The sequence below is a fragment of the Equus przewalskii genome, chromosome 6 (genome assembly GCF_037783145.1).
Source record: "Equus przewalskii isolate Varuska chromosome 6, EquPr2, whole genome shotgun sequence".
Taxonomy (NCBI): Eukaryota; Metazoa; Chordata; class Mammalia; order Perissodactyla; family Equidae; genus Equus; species Equus przewalskii.
In genome coordinates, this window is record NC_091836.1 from 38,044,630 (window position 1) to 38,062,670 (window position 18,041).

The window sequence follows — 18,041 nt, forward strand, 5'->3', positions numbered from 1 at the left end:
TTAGGGGCATTTCCAGAGAAAAGTTAAGGCATAGATAGCAGATAGCACTGTTGGTTATTTTAATATAAAAACCTTTCCCAAGTTCTTTTTGTGGATGTAACAATTTACTCTCTTCAGAGAAGTCCCTATCTAAGATAATAAAGAACATATTTCTCATGAAACATCCTTTTCAGAGAAGATAAAGTCTTTGAGGAAGAAGTCCTATGGCTAGAAACACTAACCAGGACCTGGGTGGGGTTTTCCTCTCTAGTCTCAGGGATAAGTAAGCTCCCACATGTGAGGATCAATAAAAAGTTTACCATGCCTCCCTCTCTGCGGAAGTTCAAATTCTTGTGTGAGGCATATTCTAAAGAGAAAGTGGTAAATTAAGTAGGGTTGTTACTTTATCAAAATCCAACACACCCTTCAAAGCCCAATTCAAGTCTAGCCTCTTTAAGATATTTTTTCCTTACTCCCAAAGACTGCGATCTCTTCTCAGAGCCCTACCACACTCACAAACTATCTGTGGACCTAATTACAGATTACCTTGTCTTCTCGAATTGTGAGTTTTGTCCTGTATCCTTTTTTCCAGCCCTGTAGATGTTCAGTAAATACCATTGACAGTTGATGGATTCACTGGGGAAGGAAAATCTAGTGTTTGTCGATTTAATTAAATATTTACTCAATCCTTCTGCTCCACTAAAGAAAGAACCAGAAGAAATTAGCTTTGGTTGACACAAGAAAGATTAACTTCTTATCGCTAATGAATTAACCTCTGGAAAAGAATAGCAGCTGTAATTCTATAGGACACTTTGGAATATATAAAGCATTTTCACCTGTGAGATCTCATTTATTCTCAACAAAACCCTGCGAGAATTAAATCGGCCATTTGCTTTTCCATACTCTTAAATTTTAAAATAATCATTTTTTCCCCAAATATCTACCTTTTACAGATAGGTTAACTGGGATTCAGAGAGATTAAATCACTTGGCTGAGTTTGCGCTGCTCATAACTGGCAGAGGTGGGAGGCAAACTAAGGAGTTCTGAGACCCCAACCCGGAGTTCTTCCATTGCAATGAGCTATTTCCCTGTTTGGAATGGATTAAAGAGAAATTATGGAATTCCTGCCCATGAAAATCTTTAAGAGCCCTTACCAACACCACAAACAACCTTATGCTTGATAAGATTTAGGTACCACTCTTCCAAAGAGAGGAAAATCGTTCTTGGTATAATTTTGAAAAATCTTTGAGCTTAAAATGTCTTTGGACTGCCTGTAAAATAATTATCAGTCCTGCCCAATATCCTAGAGGAGTTTAGAGAAAGGCAGTTTTTGTGCTGTGAGTCATACTTTCAATTTCTATTAAAATTCTCATATGGCCACATATGCTTTCTCTCAGGCTTTGGGCCTCCAGGCCTGTGCTAATTTGCATGTCTGGTTTAGATAATGTCTGAGGTCCCTTCCAGTCTGAAAAGAAGCCTCTGATTCTGTTATATAAGTGAGACCACATTCCATCTACCGAGAATTGATGGTTCTTTTCCTTTAACTACTGTGCTTTTGATGTGTGGATACAGGACTCAGGGGTGGAAGCATTTCATGCTCGCCTACCTGTCCACAAAGATGGAGTGTTGCTTCAGGAGGAACTCACCTGTCCACTTCTCCCACATGGACCCTAGAGAATTGCCCTTTCCTGCAAACCACTTCAGCTGCAGGTCAAAAGGCAAATCACAGAAGTGTTGGGATTTTACGTTTCTTGATTTGAATGACAATCCTAAATCAGTGTGAGTCTAAGACCACAGATTTGGCAATTACCCTGATTATAAATATGCAAAAATTGGTGAGCTCTTTAATAGACTAGACTCTTTTACTATCCCTGACCCAAACATCAAAAAGATCCTGACAAATTTTTTAGCTACAAAACTAAAAGCTATGTTGTTGTCTCCCAGCATAATGTAATTCTTACTGGATAAAGGACTAATAACAGGGAACTGACTTTCTAGAAGGTCTTTGAGAGCAACGCAGGGCAATCCAGTCACTTTCCATGAGCAAACCGTGGAGCTATGGAGAGCTCTCTGTGCATATCATTAGACGGTCGAGTCTTTGCTCAAATTGGACAGTGTCGGTGAGGCTCTCTCCAGCCCGGTACTGCCTGCTCCCCTTCCCCTGTTCTCTTTTTTCCCTCAGCACTAACACCTTCTAATATACAAGGTCGTTTACTATTTGCTTTGAGTGTAAGCTCCACAGAGCAGAGATGTTTGTCTTGCCATCCTTGTATTCTCAGCACATAGTGCAGTCTCTGGCACAATAGTAGACATTCAATAAAATTTTGTTGAATGAATTAATGTGTGGTAGGACACGAAATATCAATTAAGTCCAATAAGCTAGCGCTGGGCGAGCAGAAGAGCCTTGGGGCGTGAGAAGGAAACAAAGGTGATTAAGACATAGTCCCTTTCTTTCAAAAAGTTATCACCAAGCAAGAAAGGTAAGTTCACAAGGAGTTACACTAGAAAGCTGAATATGCGACCCGCACCGGTGAGCCTTGACCTGCAGAACTCTGGGGAAAGAAATGCAAAAGTGGACTTGTCGGGCAGACGCGGATTGTATTTAGCTATTGCCAAACAGCCAGAGCAGCGTCACTGTGAAAACGCGGTGAAGAGGTCATGTCCCCGCGCTCGGCAGAGCCAGAGCAGGGGGCTAAACGCAGACCACCTCTCCTTGCTCCTCAAGCCTGGTTACCTAAGTGAACTGCTATGTTTCCTTTTTCCTACCTGGAATCCTCTTAAACCTGAGGCAGATTTGACCAGAGAAGTATGCAATTTACTTGCATCCACACGGCCCGATGTGGAGGGGGGGTTTTGGCAAACACCCAACTAATCTAGTCAGTATGAATTGCTTTTCCACATAAGACTGGCCCAAAAATCCCACTTTGAGGCTTTATCAAAATAAAGAGGTCATTTAGACTTCTGTGTCATTTAAACACAGAGCCCGTGGGAGAAAGAGACTGAAGGCAGGGTCCGGGGCCAGCGGGGAGCCTCGCGTGACTGGCGGGGCTGTGCCTGGCGAATGTGCCGTTTGCCTCTCCAAACTTTTCGTATTTAAAAACCATCCATTTCTTCAAGCATTTTGCTCGCGTGTCTTTTTTCCTTTTGCGCATATAATATCTTAAACAGTGCCTCCATTATACTCCACACAGCGGGGCCAGTTCTGACGCTGAGGGGCTGTTTGGATTCCAGGACCAGATCCTTCAGCAGAGGAAATCTGATCCAGGATGTTTTTTTTTCTGTGCGTTCCAAGTTTGAGGAAAGCCTTCCCTGGATGTTTCCCTCCTCCTGAGGTCTCGATGGAAGCCAAGATCTTCTGTTGCTCTTTGGAACTTAAGATGCCACTGAGGCGAAGGCTGGGCTGCCCCTATAGAACGGGTTGAAATGAGGTGAGGACCCAGCTCTCAGCTTCACGGCCAGCTGGGCAGGGAATCAGGGGAGCAGACAGTCGAGGGAGCAAGAAGGATGCTGGGTAAAACCTAAGCCTAATCTACCAGCAGGCAGCCCAGAGCCAACACTCCTCACTGTCTTCTAAGCCAGTGTTTCTCAAAGGGGTCCAGTGTAACTCTTTTCTTCTTTTAAAAGAGAGTCACACTTTATTCCCATTTAGGAATCACTGACCTGGGAGCACAGGAATGGAACTGTCCTTCCTCCTTTGTGGCTTCTCTTCCTTGACGAGATTTTTAACTTCGATTCACAAAGATAAACATTTTAGAGGTATAAGCAAGATTGTATAGACTACCTGCATATTGTGTATATTTTTCAACTGCCCCTTATCGAATGCTTATCTAATCCTCAGAGCAACCCTATAAAGCATTTATTAATCCTTTTTAGAGAAGCAGAACCTGAGGTTCAGAAAGGTAGACCAAGATCTCTCAGCAGGGTAAATGGCAGAGCTGGGATCTGAACCCAGGGCTCACTGATCCTAAATGCTGTGTCGTGACCACTGCTGTGAGCCCAGGCCTCCCAGAGGGAAAGGACCCCTCCACAAGGGCATCCTGCACCCTGCGTTAACTCTCACAGCTTAGGCGCTCATTGCCTTTGTGCTGTCTGTGAAGTGGGAGGCCAGGCCAGTAGGTCAGACATCTAGTGTGGTCGCCAATAGGAGTTATAGTGGAGACAGCAGCAGGCAGGAAGTTGGTCCTGAGTTGTGGTTTGGGAAGGTTCAGGAAGCAGAGCAGGCTTTTATGGGTAGGGTGCAGCATCAGAGGCAGCATGAAGGAGAGCCCAGAGGAAAGCAGCCTGAGCTGGGTTGGTGGCCAGTAGGACCTGCTCCTCCTCAAAGACTGAGGCTGTTAGAACCCAGGATCTCAGAGGGAGAAGGGGCTTTAGAGGATCATTTAGCCCAATCCTCCACCAGCAAAAAGGATGTTGCTCCCGTATGCAGTTCTTCTCTGTGAGCGTCTGGGGGAGGGACTTCCTCCGGGTGGACTTGGTTCTTTCTTGGGAAGTTCAGGGTTTGTGTCTCAGGGTGCCCCCTTTCTTAGAGCGTTCCTCCTTTGGCATCCTCCCTTTTCCAAGAAAGGACATCTGGATCTGACTGAGCGAGGCCTTGCTCTGAGCACGAGCTGCCTTTTCCATTCTCCAGTAGAAAGGTCTGCCTTCAGAAGCCGGCTTTCCGAGGATAAACAGGGTGAGGCACTGCCAGCCTTTTCAGCAGCAACCAGAAATTCGACGAGAAGTTTCAGGGAAAATTTATCTTTTTCCATCAAGTAATTGAGAGCATGGCTTTATGTTGTAAGGGATGAAGAGAGAGGCTCTTGTGTGCTGGTGTCACGGCATCTTGGGCCTCTGGGTGAGGTCATGACAAAGTGGAGAGCTGCCTGCTGCCTGGGACATTAGGCCTTCAGACAGCAAGCTGTAGGCATCAGAGCAGAAAGAAATGTCTTTCCTGAGACATTTGGCCAGATTTCTAGGACCCGTTTAAAAGCTTCACACAGAAACTGAGCTAACACTGCGATGTCTATGAGAAGGTCATGTCCAGAAAAAGCTTTCCCCTTCCAACAGGCACTTTTCAGAAAAAAATCTCCACGCTCATATTTCTCTACCCCAGGAGGTTCTCCTGGAATCTAAGAGGCCATTTAGTGTCAAATTCAGCCACACTGAGCATCATATAATGGAGATACTGTTCAGGCCATTATATACATGAGGCTGAGTTATCCACAATGCTGGGCAGTGCCCAGATTCTCTAGAACAAGGCCCTGGTCTCTCTTCGCTTTGGCAAAAGTTGATCTCAGGACTGCCTGAAACTGTAAATTCTAGGCAAAGCCCTTTCATTGACTCCTGTGAAGAGGGATCACCCTTTGATTGGTCATCCTGGTACTTTATAAAGCCAGGAGGTGTTAGCCTTCTCTGAAGTAAAAAGTGTGTTTGGCAGAACTGGGGTGTGATTTTCTGCTGATAAAGCCATCTGCCACCACACAGAGCTCACCACACAGATCAGATGCTCAGCTGGTCTGCTGGTCCCTAACTGTCACATCTGTAAACACTATATCCTGGCTGCTTCCTTAAGCTTGTCTTTTCAGAAGTCAGTTCTCAGAGGGCAGACAGCAGGCACCACATTCGGGGTGGGGGGCACTCAGTGCACGCTCAGGCTGCTTTGTGGACCAGGCACACCCCACCGGAGAACTCTGCAAGCTGACTGACAGCAGGGGTCAGGAGCCCTGACACGGCCAGGCGTCAGGCCCAGAGAGGGATGGTGTTTGTGCAGAAATGTGAGTCGCTGGGTTAACTCCCCAGTCCAGGCTTTTCCATTTTGGTTATAGACATATTTCTGTTTGTGTGTCTGGAGCTAGAGCTGACCACACTGCTAAGTTTTTACTTGCATGACTTTTAGTAGGAAAAAAACAAACCCTCATTTCAACAATGACTTTGTTAAAAATCTATAAAATAAAATGCAGGCCACTTAAATGAGTGGCATCCCACCCTTGACTTCCCTGTGGCGACAAGCTTTTAGCCTCTGCCTTGTAAGAGGGGGACTGTTGTCCGTTAGGCTCAGAGGGCACACAGGGCTAGCACAGTCTTTACTCCTCATCGCTCAGACTGGAATTGTCCAGAGACTTTATTTAGTGGAGAGACTTAATTTAGGGGCCTTGAATTCTCTTCAGCTAGTGAAATAGTAAACAATAAGAGGAAGTGTGTATATTTAGCAAGAAGGAGAAAATATTGGCCCAGTTTATTTATTCATTCAACAAATGTTTCTTGTGTGCTTGCTCTGTGCTGGGCCCTGTTCTAGATGCTTGGTTACACCAGAGAACAGAAGAAAGATCCCTACTCTTATGTACCCGACATTCACGTGGGAGATGCGGGCAGTCAACAGCAAACATGAATTAATTATTGATTAAATTAGGTGATAAGAGGGAAAACAAGAAGCAGAGCTGAGTAAGGGGGATGGAGGGGAGGGGAAAGCTAACCTGTGTTTAACTGGCGAACATGTTTCTGGGTCTGACATTTTTAAGACATATAGTAATGATGGAAATAATAATATTAATTGCTCACTTCTACCAAGGCTGACTCTGTGCTAGGCCCCAGGCCAAGTGTTCACTTGGATATCTCGTTTAATCTGCAAGGCTGCCCTGGTTCTTCAAACCTCTAAGGCAGGACGCCGGGCCTTAGTTCTTGGCCTTGGCTTTCTCCATTTTTATGCTTTATCTTTGCAGTAGAACTTACTCCAGAAACACTAGTTTTCATTTAAAGCTTACTTTCAGTAGATGTCCCCACAAACCCCAGTGCCCACGGAGTACGTTTGTTAAAATCCTCAGTAAATGGAGCTGGGATGTCTTTTGTGGGATCAGGTGCCAGTGGCAGGATTTTTCATGCAAATATATGGGAATGAAAAAGCAAATGGGAGGGAGACTCGTGGTCTTTGTTTCTCTGACCCCACATGCTGCTCTGGGAGTCTTGGCTAAGGATGCCAGCCTACAACGTGACCCATTGCTGTTTGTTGCTCTGTTAACGTCACAGTGAGGACACAGTTCAGGCTGATTGCTGGTGGCCTCTCTATTTCTGTCACTTCCTTTTTTACCTACTAGAGGACTTTAGGGTTGGTTGGGACCTCGAAAGTCCTCTCAGCCTGACTTTCTCCCTGAGGCAAGCCTGCGGGAGGATTGGGTCCCTCCTCAGGCCTTGAGGCAGCACAGGAAAGAAGGGGGCTGCCGAGCACCCCTCTAATTAGGCATCAACTGCGTGCCTCAACTGGGCACTCAGAGTTACAGAAAAGCCCCGTCATCACTTGCCCTCTGTTGGTCAGAGGGAATTCAGCCGTGCGCTCTGGAACTTTTGCATGCCTGCTCTGTGCCGGAGCTGGAAAAATAGGAGGAAAAGTTGATAAGAAGCCTCTGGTAACTCTAGCCATGGCCATAAGTTGGGCTACAAAAGAAAATGGTTCTTCTGAATGGATGTGCCATAGCTTTCAGATAAGATAGAAGCCTTCAGTAGACTAATGACTGAGTAGAAACGTTGACTAGCAAACTTTGAGGCAGAGATTTTATCAGTGCAGTAAGTCAGAAGTCCAGTCAGAGCTTCGGATGACACACGCCAATTCCTGGAACTTAGTGATTTGGTTTTTCTTTTTGCATGAATTTGTCACTTTCTATTCCACTTTCTGTTCTCCTCCTGCTAGATTCACCTCCCTCCCCAGGCTCTCTGATCCATCCTACGCGTCAGCACAAGCTTCGTTCTCCACCACACCCTGTTTTCATGGTATTACTGCGTGCCCGAAACCTCTCTTGGTTTCCGCTGCCTGTAACCCAAGGTCATTAAGCTTGCTTAGCTGGCATCGACATGGCCTCGAACGTGGCCTCGGCCCTCTCTTCTAACCCTCTCTCCTTGCCCATGTCTCTATTCAGTCATGTAATTCCATTCATGAATGTCCCCTAGACATCACTTTCAAATCTCACCACCCACCTCTGCCTTGTGCCTGCCTGCATTGCTCACTCGCTGCTTCAGAAGAGGTCTCACTCAAATCACATGGCCCCAGTGATACTTTCCTCTCCCTCCATAACCTCCAGTAGCCTTAATATCACCATCACTCCTTTAACACATGACCCATATTTCCTCACAATCTTAGTTATCTTCTCATATTTAAATGCAAGGATGAAGAACTTGTTTCATATTACTTCACTTCTACCCTATGGCCAAGCACGCAGTACATTGCAGAAGTCACTTCCAAATAAATTATTGGAGGCCTCACCAGCATCTCCCCCCACCCCCAAGAAACATCTTTGAAGACTCTCTCTTTTCCTTTTGCTCATACCAGCATGGCACACACCCTGCAGACCCCTGCAAGACAGCCCAGAAAATGCCCACAAGAACCTTCAACCTCATTGCAAGCTTAGAAACAAGTCGGTTTTCTTGTTGGTTTGTTTTGGTTTTATTTTGTTTTTAAGCAAGCAGAAGAATTTGCAGGAGGAATTGTGGGGGAAAAAAAGTCAAATAAAAATTAAAAAACAGCCAACTTAAGAGTCAAGCTTCGTCTCTCTTTTATCCCCTTCCTTGCCCTGCCGCCCCATCCCCACCCCCTCACTTTCTGTTTTGCTTTTCATGCAAATTGCTAAAGAGTGTAATTTAAAAAGTACACTGGCTTTTCCAGGGCCGGGAGGAATGTGCATCCGCACGTGGATTTTTCCACAAGAAAATTGTCCCTGTCTTTTGGTTCTTCTTAGCCAGAAACAACGAGAACAGGCAATCGGATGAGCCCATCCATCTTTGCACTTCTTATTCTAATTTCTTTGAGAGGCTCCAAAGGGGCAAAAGGGATGGTTTGTGTTTCCCCGGTCAGGCTGTCGTTTGATGAGGTTTGTGCTCCATTTGTTCGGATGGTTTTTATGGTTTCTTTGTTGTTCATGGAAAGACTTTGAAAGTCATAATTTTGTATCCTTAAGCTTTTCTGCTATTCCTTCAAAATGCCTCAATGGGACTCACACCGTAAGAAGGAAAAGAGGGAGTTTTCAGGCAGTTAGTTAAGCAGCTTCTGAACACAGTCATGGAGGCGTGTGGACTCTTTCAAGAAAGAGATTGGGAGTGCAAATGTTCGCGCTCAATGCAGTGTTCTGCAGGGCAACCTGGAAGCAGGCCTCTCATCATTTCCAGGCTGGAAGCATCTCTCCATCCCCTCATTTCTTGTTCCAGGCCCTTTTCCAGCCCCGCCTCTGGCCTTTGTCCTTTCTCTGTGGTCATCAGGCCCAGCCCTCTCCACTCTCAAGAGAAAAGCCTGAGAGGCCGAGGAGAGCCTGGAATGTACTCACACCCATGAGCTGTCCGCACATCATCAGCGCACTGCAGCGAGGGCTGGAGGTGGCCTCCGTGACCGTCATGGGCCTGGGCTTTGGGAGAGTCTTCCCATGGAGTCTTTAATCTGGACACTGCCCACTCTTCAGAAATGCTTAAAGGACTTCACTACACAGCCATAGACACTTTTTCTTTCTAAACTTGTATTAGTTTATATTTGTAGAAAGCTTTCTAAGATGCCTCACATACGTTATCTCCTTTGATCATTCCCTGCCTTAGTCCATTCAGGCTGCTATGACAAAGTGCCATCGACTGGAAGGCTTAGAAACAACAGAAACTTCTTTCTCACAGTTCTGGAGGCTGGAAGTCTGACCTCAGGGTGCCAGCACGGTTGGTCCTGGTGAGGGCTCTCTTCTGGATTGCAGACAGCTGACTTCTTGTACCTTCACAGGGCAAGAAGAGGGCAGTTTAGCTCTGTGGCCTCTTCTTATAAGGGCGCTAATCCCATTCGTGAGGGCTCCACCCTCACAACTCAATTACCCCCAAAGACTCCAGCTCCTAATGCCATCACATTGGGGATGAGATACCGACATATGAATTTAGGGGGACACAAACATTTCAGTTCATAACATTAGCACAACCCCATAACCCATAAGGTAGATAAATCACATAAATTTTTATTTCCATAGTAAGAAAATTGAGGCTCAGGGATGTCGTATGATTCACCCACATGGTGACAACAAATAGTGGGAGGGGTAGAACCTTCGCCTTGAAATTCAGGGTTCTTCCCGTTGCTTTGGCTCCCAATCAGAGTGTCAGTGTTCCTTCCACTCACCCCAGCCTTACCCCTGGGGAAGAGGGCACTTCTGGAATTTAGTGATGCTTACAAAGTTACTGCTGAATTAAATTTCATTTTCCCTGGTCACTGAAAGATAATTGTCATGCAACCTTTCTGAAAAGCAGGAGATGCTGATTGACCTGTTTGTTGTTTCTCATTAGACCCTTCTTATGACTCAGTCAGGAGAGGAGGATGGGGCAATAACATGAATTCTGGCCTCAACAAAAGTAAGTAAATGTCACTCTTTTCTTTGGGAGGAAAACATGCTTCTGAGGATGGGGTGAACAGGGTCCTGCAATAAAGGGGGATTGGAGCCAACATTTGTTTGCTGCTTTTTGAGTGGGCATCAAAATGAATTGCCCATTTAGGGCCCGTCAGTGATACCCACTCCTTGAAACGTGGTATGGGATTTTCATTCAGATTTTTGAATTTGGTTTCCTTGCGTGTAGTTTTAGAACTTTTGAAGTTAGAAAGTTTCTCAGAATTAGGTTGTGTATGAATGAAAGGCCTCTGATTTGGATTCTGTCATTTACGTCATGTTGATGACCCTCTATGACTCTGTTCCCCTAGTTGTTGAGGCTCAGTCACACCAGTGTCCCTATGCCTGTTTCATGACAGGCTGAGGTGGAGGATAACCTGATGAAGACCTGGTAGGAGTCTGAGACATCAATTTGTATTGAAGTCTGACCCAAAATCTCCCATTGAGGGAGCATGGAAGGAGAACGACTCATAAACTCCTGAACCAGAATGTGTCAATCTTGCTATCTCTAGGAAGTAAAATATCAAGCACATGAATGGATGGTGAAGGAAATTCTTTCAAGAAAGTGGTTGGGATTACAAATTAATGCCCAAGCAATAACCAGGATGCCTTTCAATAATATGTGTTGTCTACTCTGCGCCCAGCACTTGGCACTATGGGGTTCACAAAGATGAGGCAGACACGGACCAGTCTCTCAAGCAGGGGAGAGGAGTCATGCACACACATGGCGCCTTCCATCGGGATGGGCTCCGTGAAGGCCTGTGAACCTGGGGTCATGTGAGGGGGCTCTAGAAGGAGAGGCAGGATTTGGACTTGTGGAGATAGGGAGGACAGCCCCTCCCAGGAGAGATGGGGCCAGGGAAAGACATCAAGGTTGACATGTTTGATAGTCAGTGAGCGCTCTGGATTCCTGGAGTTTAGGATGCATGAAGGGAAAGAAGTCTGGAAAGATAAGGAAGGGGGCGTGAAGGACACTGTGAAGATAGACCTTAAGTCTTTAAGCAACGAGTCGCTAAGGTTTTTGCATGGTGGAGTGAAATGGTTTCGGCAGATTAAACTGACTAAATAGCATATGATGGGTCAGTGGGGAGAGGGAGGAGTGGTGAGGATTCCAGTCAGACTAAGCTATAGACCGTGCACGAAGCAACACAGATCTACAATGTAGAAGCCCGGAAGGAGTGGAAAGGATGTATGCGAGAGACGCCGTGGAGGGGAGCTCGCAAAACATGGAAATACAGGAAGCAAGTGATCTTTGCTCAAATGTCACCTTCTCATTAAGGACCTTTCTAAATGTTCTATTTAAAAATGAAGCCACAGCCCCAATACCATTAGACGTGCTCGACTATGTATTTATTGCTCTTCCTCATTGTCCCCCATTAAAATGAAAGTCCTACCAGGAGCTGCTGGTTCACTGCTGAACCTCTAGCATCAAGATCAGTGCCAGCACAGGGTAGACTCTAGAGAACTAGTTATAAAATGAAAGGAATACATGAGTGAGTAGAGCGAGTGGATGCATGAATGAGAACACACATCTGTCCTTCTGGAGAATGTTCAACAAAACGTTTCTCCTCCTTTGTGGAGAGCGGCCTGCTTACCATCTGTCTTTTCCTCTTGCTGCAGGTCCCCCCCTTGCAGGAGCACAGACAATGAGTAAGAATACTGAGCAACGGCCCCAGCCAGGTACCTGTCCATCACGTGTGACCCCTCCTTTGCTTCTTATGCAGCTGTTGATTGCACATGGTCAGCTGAGGAGGACTGAAAGCCTATAGTGCATTTGTCATCACTGCTGTCTTTCATAGAGGGTCTATATTAGACTCTCTGTAATAGATCTGTGAATTAAGTAACAGGCACTGGAATCAGGTAGAGACTTGTTCAGATCAGAGGTGAAAGGAACATAAAGATTAAATGTTCCAGGGGCCGGCCCTGTTGCCGAGTGGTTAAGTTCACCCGCTCCGCTTCGGCGGCCCAGGGTGTCGCTGGTTCAGATCCTGGGCGTGGACATGGCACCGCTCATCAAGCCATTCTGAGGCGGCGTCCCACATGCCACAACTAGAAGGACCCACAACTAAAAGTATACAACTATGTACCGGGGGGCTTTGGGGAGAAAAAGGAAAAATAAAATCTTTAAAAAAAAAAAAAAGATTAAATGTTCCAATGCCTCATTTTGTAAAATAAAGAAACTGAGGCCCAGAGAGGTAAAGTGATTTGCTAAAAGCTGCACAGCTGGTTTATGAGAGAACTAGAGCTATTATTCCAGACTTCCAAGTTGCTGTCCAAGCCTTTTACGCTTCACCAAACCTTACTTTCAAAAATGCCCTCATCCAATGATGGATCGCTTAACAATAGGCAGGGGAACTTTTCAAATCACGGAACTGGAGACTCTTAGTATTGGAATGGAACTTAGAAACATCCAGGTCTATAACCTCCTTCTGTAACATCTCAGGCTTATAATTACCTCACCTCTACTTGAATACTTCTAGCAAAAGGGAGTTCACTACCTAGGTAGGCTCAATTCCAGTGTTTAAGCCAAAGTCCGCCTCCCTATAACTTCCACTCAAGTTTCCTGGTTTGCCCCCTTGAGAAGTCTTCCTCGCATTTCATGTGAAGATGCTTCATAGATCTGAAAATAGCTGTGTGCCCACTCCCAAGTGCAGCTGCCTTCTTTATGTGACACAGCTGAGATTCAGTTCTGAAGAAGCCATGTGCTCTGAGATGGATAGACGCTGTTTTCCATCTCCACTGAAGACAGAGCGATAGAAAATTGAGCTACATTTCATCAGCAAGGTTAAGAAAGAACTTACTTTAGACAGAGAGAGGATTTGGCATAGAGGATTTAAAGAATCCCCAACAATAACAAAATTAGACCTCACCTGCCAAAATATTTTAGTTGTCATACTGTGTGGATGAAAAGCATAGATTAAGTAGCCTTAAGGACTCTTCAAGTTAATTCACGATTGTAAGCAGAAATCCAAAAACCACATTGATTTTTAAGAATTGCAATTAAAATTGTAAAAAGAGTTTGGTATATGTTTGTAGCAAACATTTGACAACACAGCCAAATGGTGTTCCAGCTCTCTGCCATGATTTCCTCACCTGAAAAAAGAAAGACAAACCTCACGTAAACCAATGTTGCAGAGATTTTTTTATAGCTAAATAATCACATAAGTTTTAAGTAAACTGAGACATTAAGAATTGTGACTTTATAGCAAAAATACAAATTCTGGTTAGTGTTGACGTTTGCAAGCTTAAGATCACAGAATGTTGTGCTAGGAGGGAGCTGAGGAGCCCAGCAGCTCAGCCCACTTCTTTTGCAGGTGGGAAAGCTAGCACCCAGAGTTTGCGCAGGGCCTTATTTAGTTTACTGTGCAGCTGGGGCCAGAACCAGGCTGCCTGGCTTCCAGGCGTGTGTTTTATGCTACGTCAGAAAACAGAGACGCGTGAAGTTGTTGGTAACAGGTAGAGAGCTCTTAAAGACCAGGAATCATTAGACCTTCTTGAAGCCCATTGAAATAAGCTGTCTTTCACCTTATTCGTTATAACTGAATCGTAGCCAGCTCCTTTCCAAGTGGTTTCATCACGCTGTTTTAAATAATAACAGCATTATCTGCCAATTTTAGGCACCAAATGTAAAACAAATGATGCCGTTACTCTTCCACGCTGTTTCTGTAGTTATGGGGATGAAGACCCTAACCATGATCATGATCTTTGAGGTCAGCAAGTAAAACAGTAAAGTTTTCTGAAATCAGCCTTTCCTATGCTACTGAAATAGAAGCATAAAGTCTTGAGGTTTCTTATTGTTAATGCTGTTGTTTTTATACTTTTAATAACTGTGAAGCAAATTTCCTTTTTTCTTGCCCTAGATCCATATCAGATCCTGGGCCCTACCAGCAGTCGCCTAGCCAATCCTGGTGAGTTTCCTTTGGCCTGCAAGCTTTTCTTTCCAAAACGTTCTGTAGCTTTGTGAGGTCACAGAGACCTCTGTCCTAAGTTCAGACATCTGACCGGCGAGTGCCCTGTACCGCTTTCCTTGAATGTTCGGCATCCGCTTCTCTAGTGTTCAAGGGAGAGTTCAGGGCTTGTTGTTAGGTGGCAATAATGTCCATTAGCTGAGGATGCTTCTGGAAAACAAGCATATTAGCACCGCATATCTGCGCTGAGGTTTAGATTAGTCATAAACGGCACAGGTACAAGTTTCAGTAGGGAAAGATGGGGGACAAAAGGAAACAATTACACTGAGCTCTCAGTTATCCTCCTCATGTAAGGCACAAGTGAATAATATTCCAAAGGCATTTTATTCTCGACTTTAGAAAGCATTGCAGGGTTGTCCGGCCTTATGAAAGAGGCATGTCCCTGAGAAGTTGCAGATAAATTTCACAATGTATTTTAAGGGTTTCTTGTTAAAAATAAGCCTCAAATAAGCCTTGAGTTCTAAAGCAAGCCCACCGATCATGTGAGCTAGTAGGCCCTTTGCAGTAGCGAGGCCCTCACCTCCCCATGCCAGGGAACTAACGCCGCCAGTGTCTCCAGGCCCATTCTTTAGTGCGCGGCCGTTCCTGCTCAGAGGAGAAAGAAGCCACCCGCTCCCTCATCCCTGGCTTTTCTCTCCACCCACATTCTTCTCTGTAGAACTTAGAGGTGAGAGCCAAGCACTAGGGCTCTGCTAGGAGCAGTCCAGTCCCAGCAACCTTCTCCGTGTGACACTGACAGCAGTCTCCTGCCTGGCCCTGACTCTCTTTTACCCAGACAGGGAATACCAGGGTGGGGGGCTGGGGAGAACGTCATCACTAAATAGAGATTAGACTGTGATTCAGGCCTTTATAAAAGAAGAGATTCAAAGATCTTGCCAAAAGAGATGAGGAGTGGCTTGCCCACAATCACACAGCTAGTACTGGGCCATCCATCCCCTCATTACCCACAGTGCATTTTATTTTACCGGGCCTTGGGGAAAATTATCTTAAGATCTAACCTTGCTTATTATGCCAATCTCAGTGGTAAACATAAAAACAAATCAACAATGAAAAGAAGGGGCTGCCAAGTAACTTCTGAATGTAAAAAGATGTGAAGGGTTTCCGATAAAAGGCAAGAGGATCCTTGTGTTGAGGGAATTGGATCTGACTTCCCTAGGCTGAGATACTCTGTTTTCTCCTGTTTGCCTCGCTGCCTGCAGGAAGTGGGCAGATCCAGCTGTGGCAGTTCCTCCTCGAGCTACTCTCCGACAGTGCCAACGCCAGCTGCATCACCTGGGAGGGGACCAACGGGGAGTTCAAAATGACGGACCCCGATGAGGTGGCCAGGCGCTGGGGGGAGCGGAAAAGCAAGCCCAACATGAATTATGACAAGCTGAGCCGGGCCCTGCGATACTACTATGATAAAAACATTATGACTAAAGTGCACGGCAAAAGGTATGCCTACAAATTTGACTTCCACGGCATTGCCCAGGCCCTGCAGCCGCATCCAACTGAGGCGTCCGTGTACAAGTACCCTTCTGATATCTCCTACGTGCCTTCCTACCACGCCCACCAACAGAAGGTGAACTTTGTCCCTCCACACCCGTCCTCCATGCCCGTCACTTCCTCCAGCTTCTTTGGAGCAGCGTCGCAATACTGGACCTCCCCCACAGGTGGAATCTACCCCAACCCCAATGTCCCCCGCCATCCTAACGCCCACGTGCCCTCACACTTAGGCAGCTACTACTAGAAGCTTAATCATCGGTGGCCTTCTAGCTGAAGGCCCGTCCCTCACACTTCCTGGGATATTTTGGACTCTAAAGGACATACGTGGCCTTGAAGAGAAAACAAAACTGGATGTTCTTTCTTGTTGGATAGAACCTTTGTATTTGTCCTTTAAAAACAGTCCTTTGTTTTTAATGTTGGTGATTCTGCTTCCTCTACCGTGAACAAAGATGGATGATTCCGTTGGCCAGTACACCAGTTTGGATTCTCAACCTCCTATCATCTTATGAGCTGAATATTTAGATTACTGGAATGGGTGTATCATGGTTTGGGGAAAGAAACTGTAAATGTTCTTTATATTTTTATGACCAAAGCAGTTTCTTCATATCAACACACGGGTCTCATCATGGACCTTGTAGGGTTCAGTATGATAAAGAATCATGGACTTAACCAGTTATGCTCTGGTTTGAGACTTAGTGAAACTAGAGGTAGGAAGCTTATAATCTTATTTTAGGAGGACCTACTTCAGTGGATGGCAACTGGAACATTGGTTGTAAGGCCAGTGAAGTTTTCACCCAACTGGAATTTAAAAGAAAGAACATGTGTGTGTTTAAGAAGCCATGGGCATTGCAAAATCCCTCTCAGTGGGCGGTCTGCACTAGGCTGACCATTCTCTCTAGAAATAATCAAGATAGGAACTAAGAAATGTTAATGCAAATGCAGACATTCCTGAAAGACAGAGAATTAAGTAACTAATTTTTTTTAAAAATAATGACAGTGGGTCCCAGAACTTTGAAAAGTCTTAGGGATTTCTAAACACAGACAGATTCGCAAGCGCTGTGCGCTTGTCAGACCATCAGTCCAGGGTCAACCAATCAAAAGGCAACTTACTGTATAAATTATGCAGAGTTATTTTCCTATATCTCACAGTATTAAAAATAAATAATTAAAAAATTAAGAAGAATAAATAAACGAGTTGACCTCGGTCACAAATACAATTTTACTATCAAATCAGTCGTTATTTTTTTTTAATGTAATTTGTACATCTTTTGTCAATCTGTACATTTGGGCTGTTTGTACGTTTTTATAGCTGGTTTTTAAAAAGCATAATGTGACTATTACTGAAAAGTAAAGGAGACGTTTAAGTCACTGACTTATAGTAAGAGAAGCACTGGTGCAGGTATTACCAGGCGGGCACGAGCTGTAGAGGCAGCCATTTCAATCTTCAATGCTTTGGAAATGTTTGTAAATAACCGTACCGCAATAATCACAACTTCGAAAAGAAAACCAAACTTTCCCTCGTGGAGACGAGGGATTTTCCTGCCCTATATATGCAATATATTTTTTAGATATTAAAATATATATAATTTTGCAAGTAATCATTGACTTTTTAAAAACTATATTAAGTGTTAAGCTGACAACTGTCAATGAAGATTATGTTGTAAAATAATTTGACTAAATAAATTGTGCCTTCTTCTCTCGGAACTGAGGACACCGTTTTCTCATTTATCACCTTTAGGTCAACGGGTTTTCCCAGGGGAAATTTTCTATTGACCTCTTGCACCAGGAAGACTTTTTTCACATGTACACACTGCAGTACGGCAGAAAGCACAAAATCAATGTGGTTTTTATTGTCTGTATAGTCAGGGTTCTTCGGAGAAACAGAACCAATAGGACATATACACATAGAGATTTATTATGAGGGCTTGGCTCACGCGATTGTGGAGGCTGAGAAGTCCCACCATCTGCTGTCTGCAAGCTGAAGACCCAGGAAAGCTGGTGATGTAGTTTCAGTCTGAGCCGGAAGGCCTGAGAACCAGGGCTGCTGATGGTGTAAATCCCAGTCAAAGGGTAGGAGAAGAGTAAGGTCCTGGTTCAAGGAGGCAAGCAGGAAGCCAAGAGGTGACTTTCTCCTTCCTCTGCCTTTTGTTCTATTCAGACTCTCAAAGGATTGAAGATGCCCTAGAGCCTTGGAGAAGGCAATCTACTTCACTGAGTCACAGATACGAATGCTAATCTCATCCAG

The 18,041-nt window shown here is 44.9% G+C and overlaps 1 protein-coding gene across 6 annotated transcripts in view; it reads left to right on the forward strand.

Annotated features, from left to right (window-relative positions):
* FLI1 (Fli-1 proto-oncogene, ETS transcription factor) overlaps positions 1–17,500 on the forward strand; it is a 120,642-nt gene extending 103,142 nt beyond the window's left edge. For all 6 annotated transcript variants that reach the window (XM_070623409.1, XM_070623412.1, XM_070623411.1 and 3 more), the window contains 4 exons: positions 10,246–10,311; positions 11,964–12,023; positions 14,204–14,251; positions 15,511–17,500. In XM_070623409.1, coding sequence (XP_070479510.1) covers positions 10,246–10,311; positions 11,964–12,023; positions 14,204–14,251; positions 15,511–16,040 — 704 coding nt within the window. In that variant the 3' untranslated portion in view covers positions 16,041–17,500. The remainder of the gene's footprint in view (positions 1–10,245; positions 10,312–11,963; positions 12,024–14,203; positions 14,252–15,510) is intronic.
* The last annotated feature ends 541 nt before the right edge of the window (positions 17,501–18,041 follow it).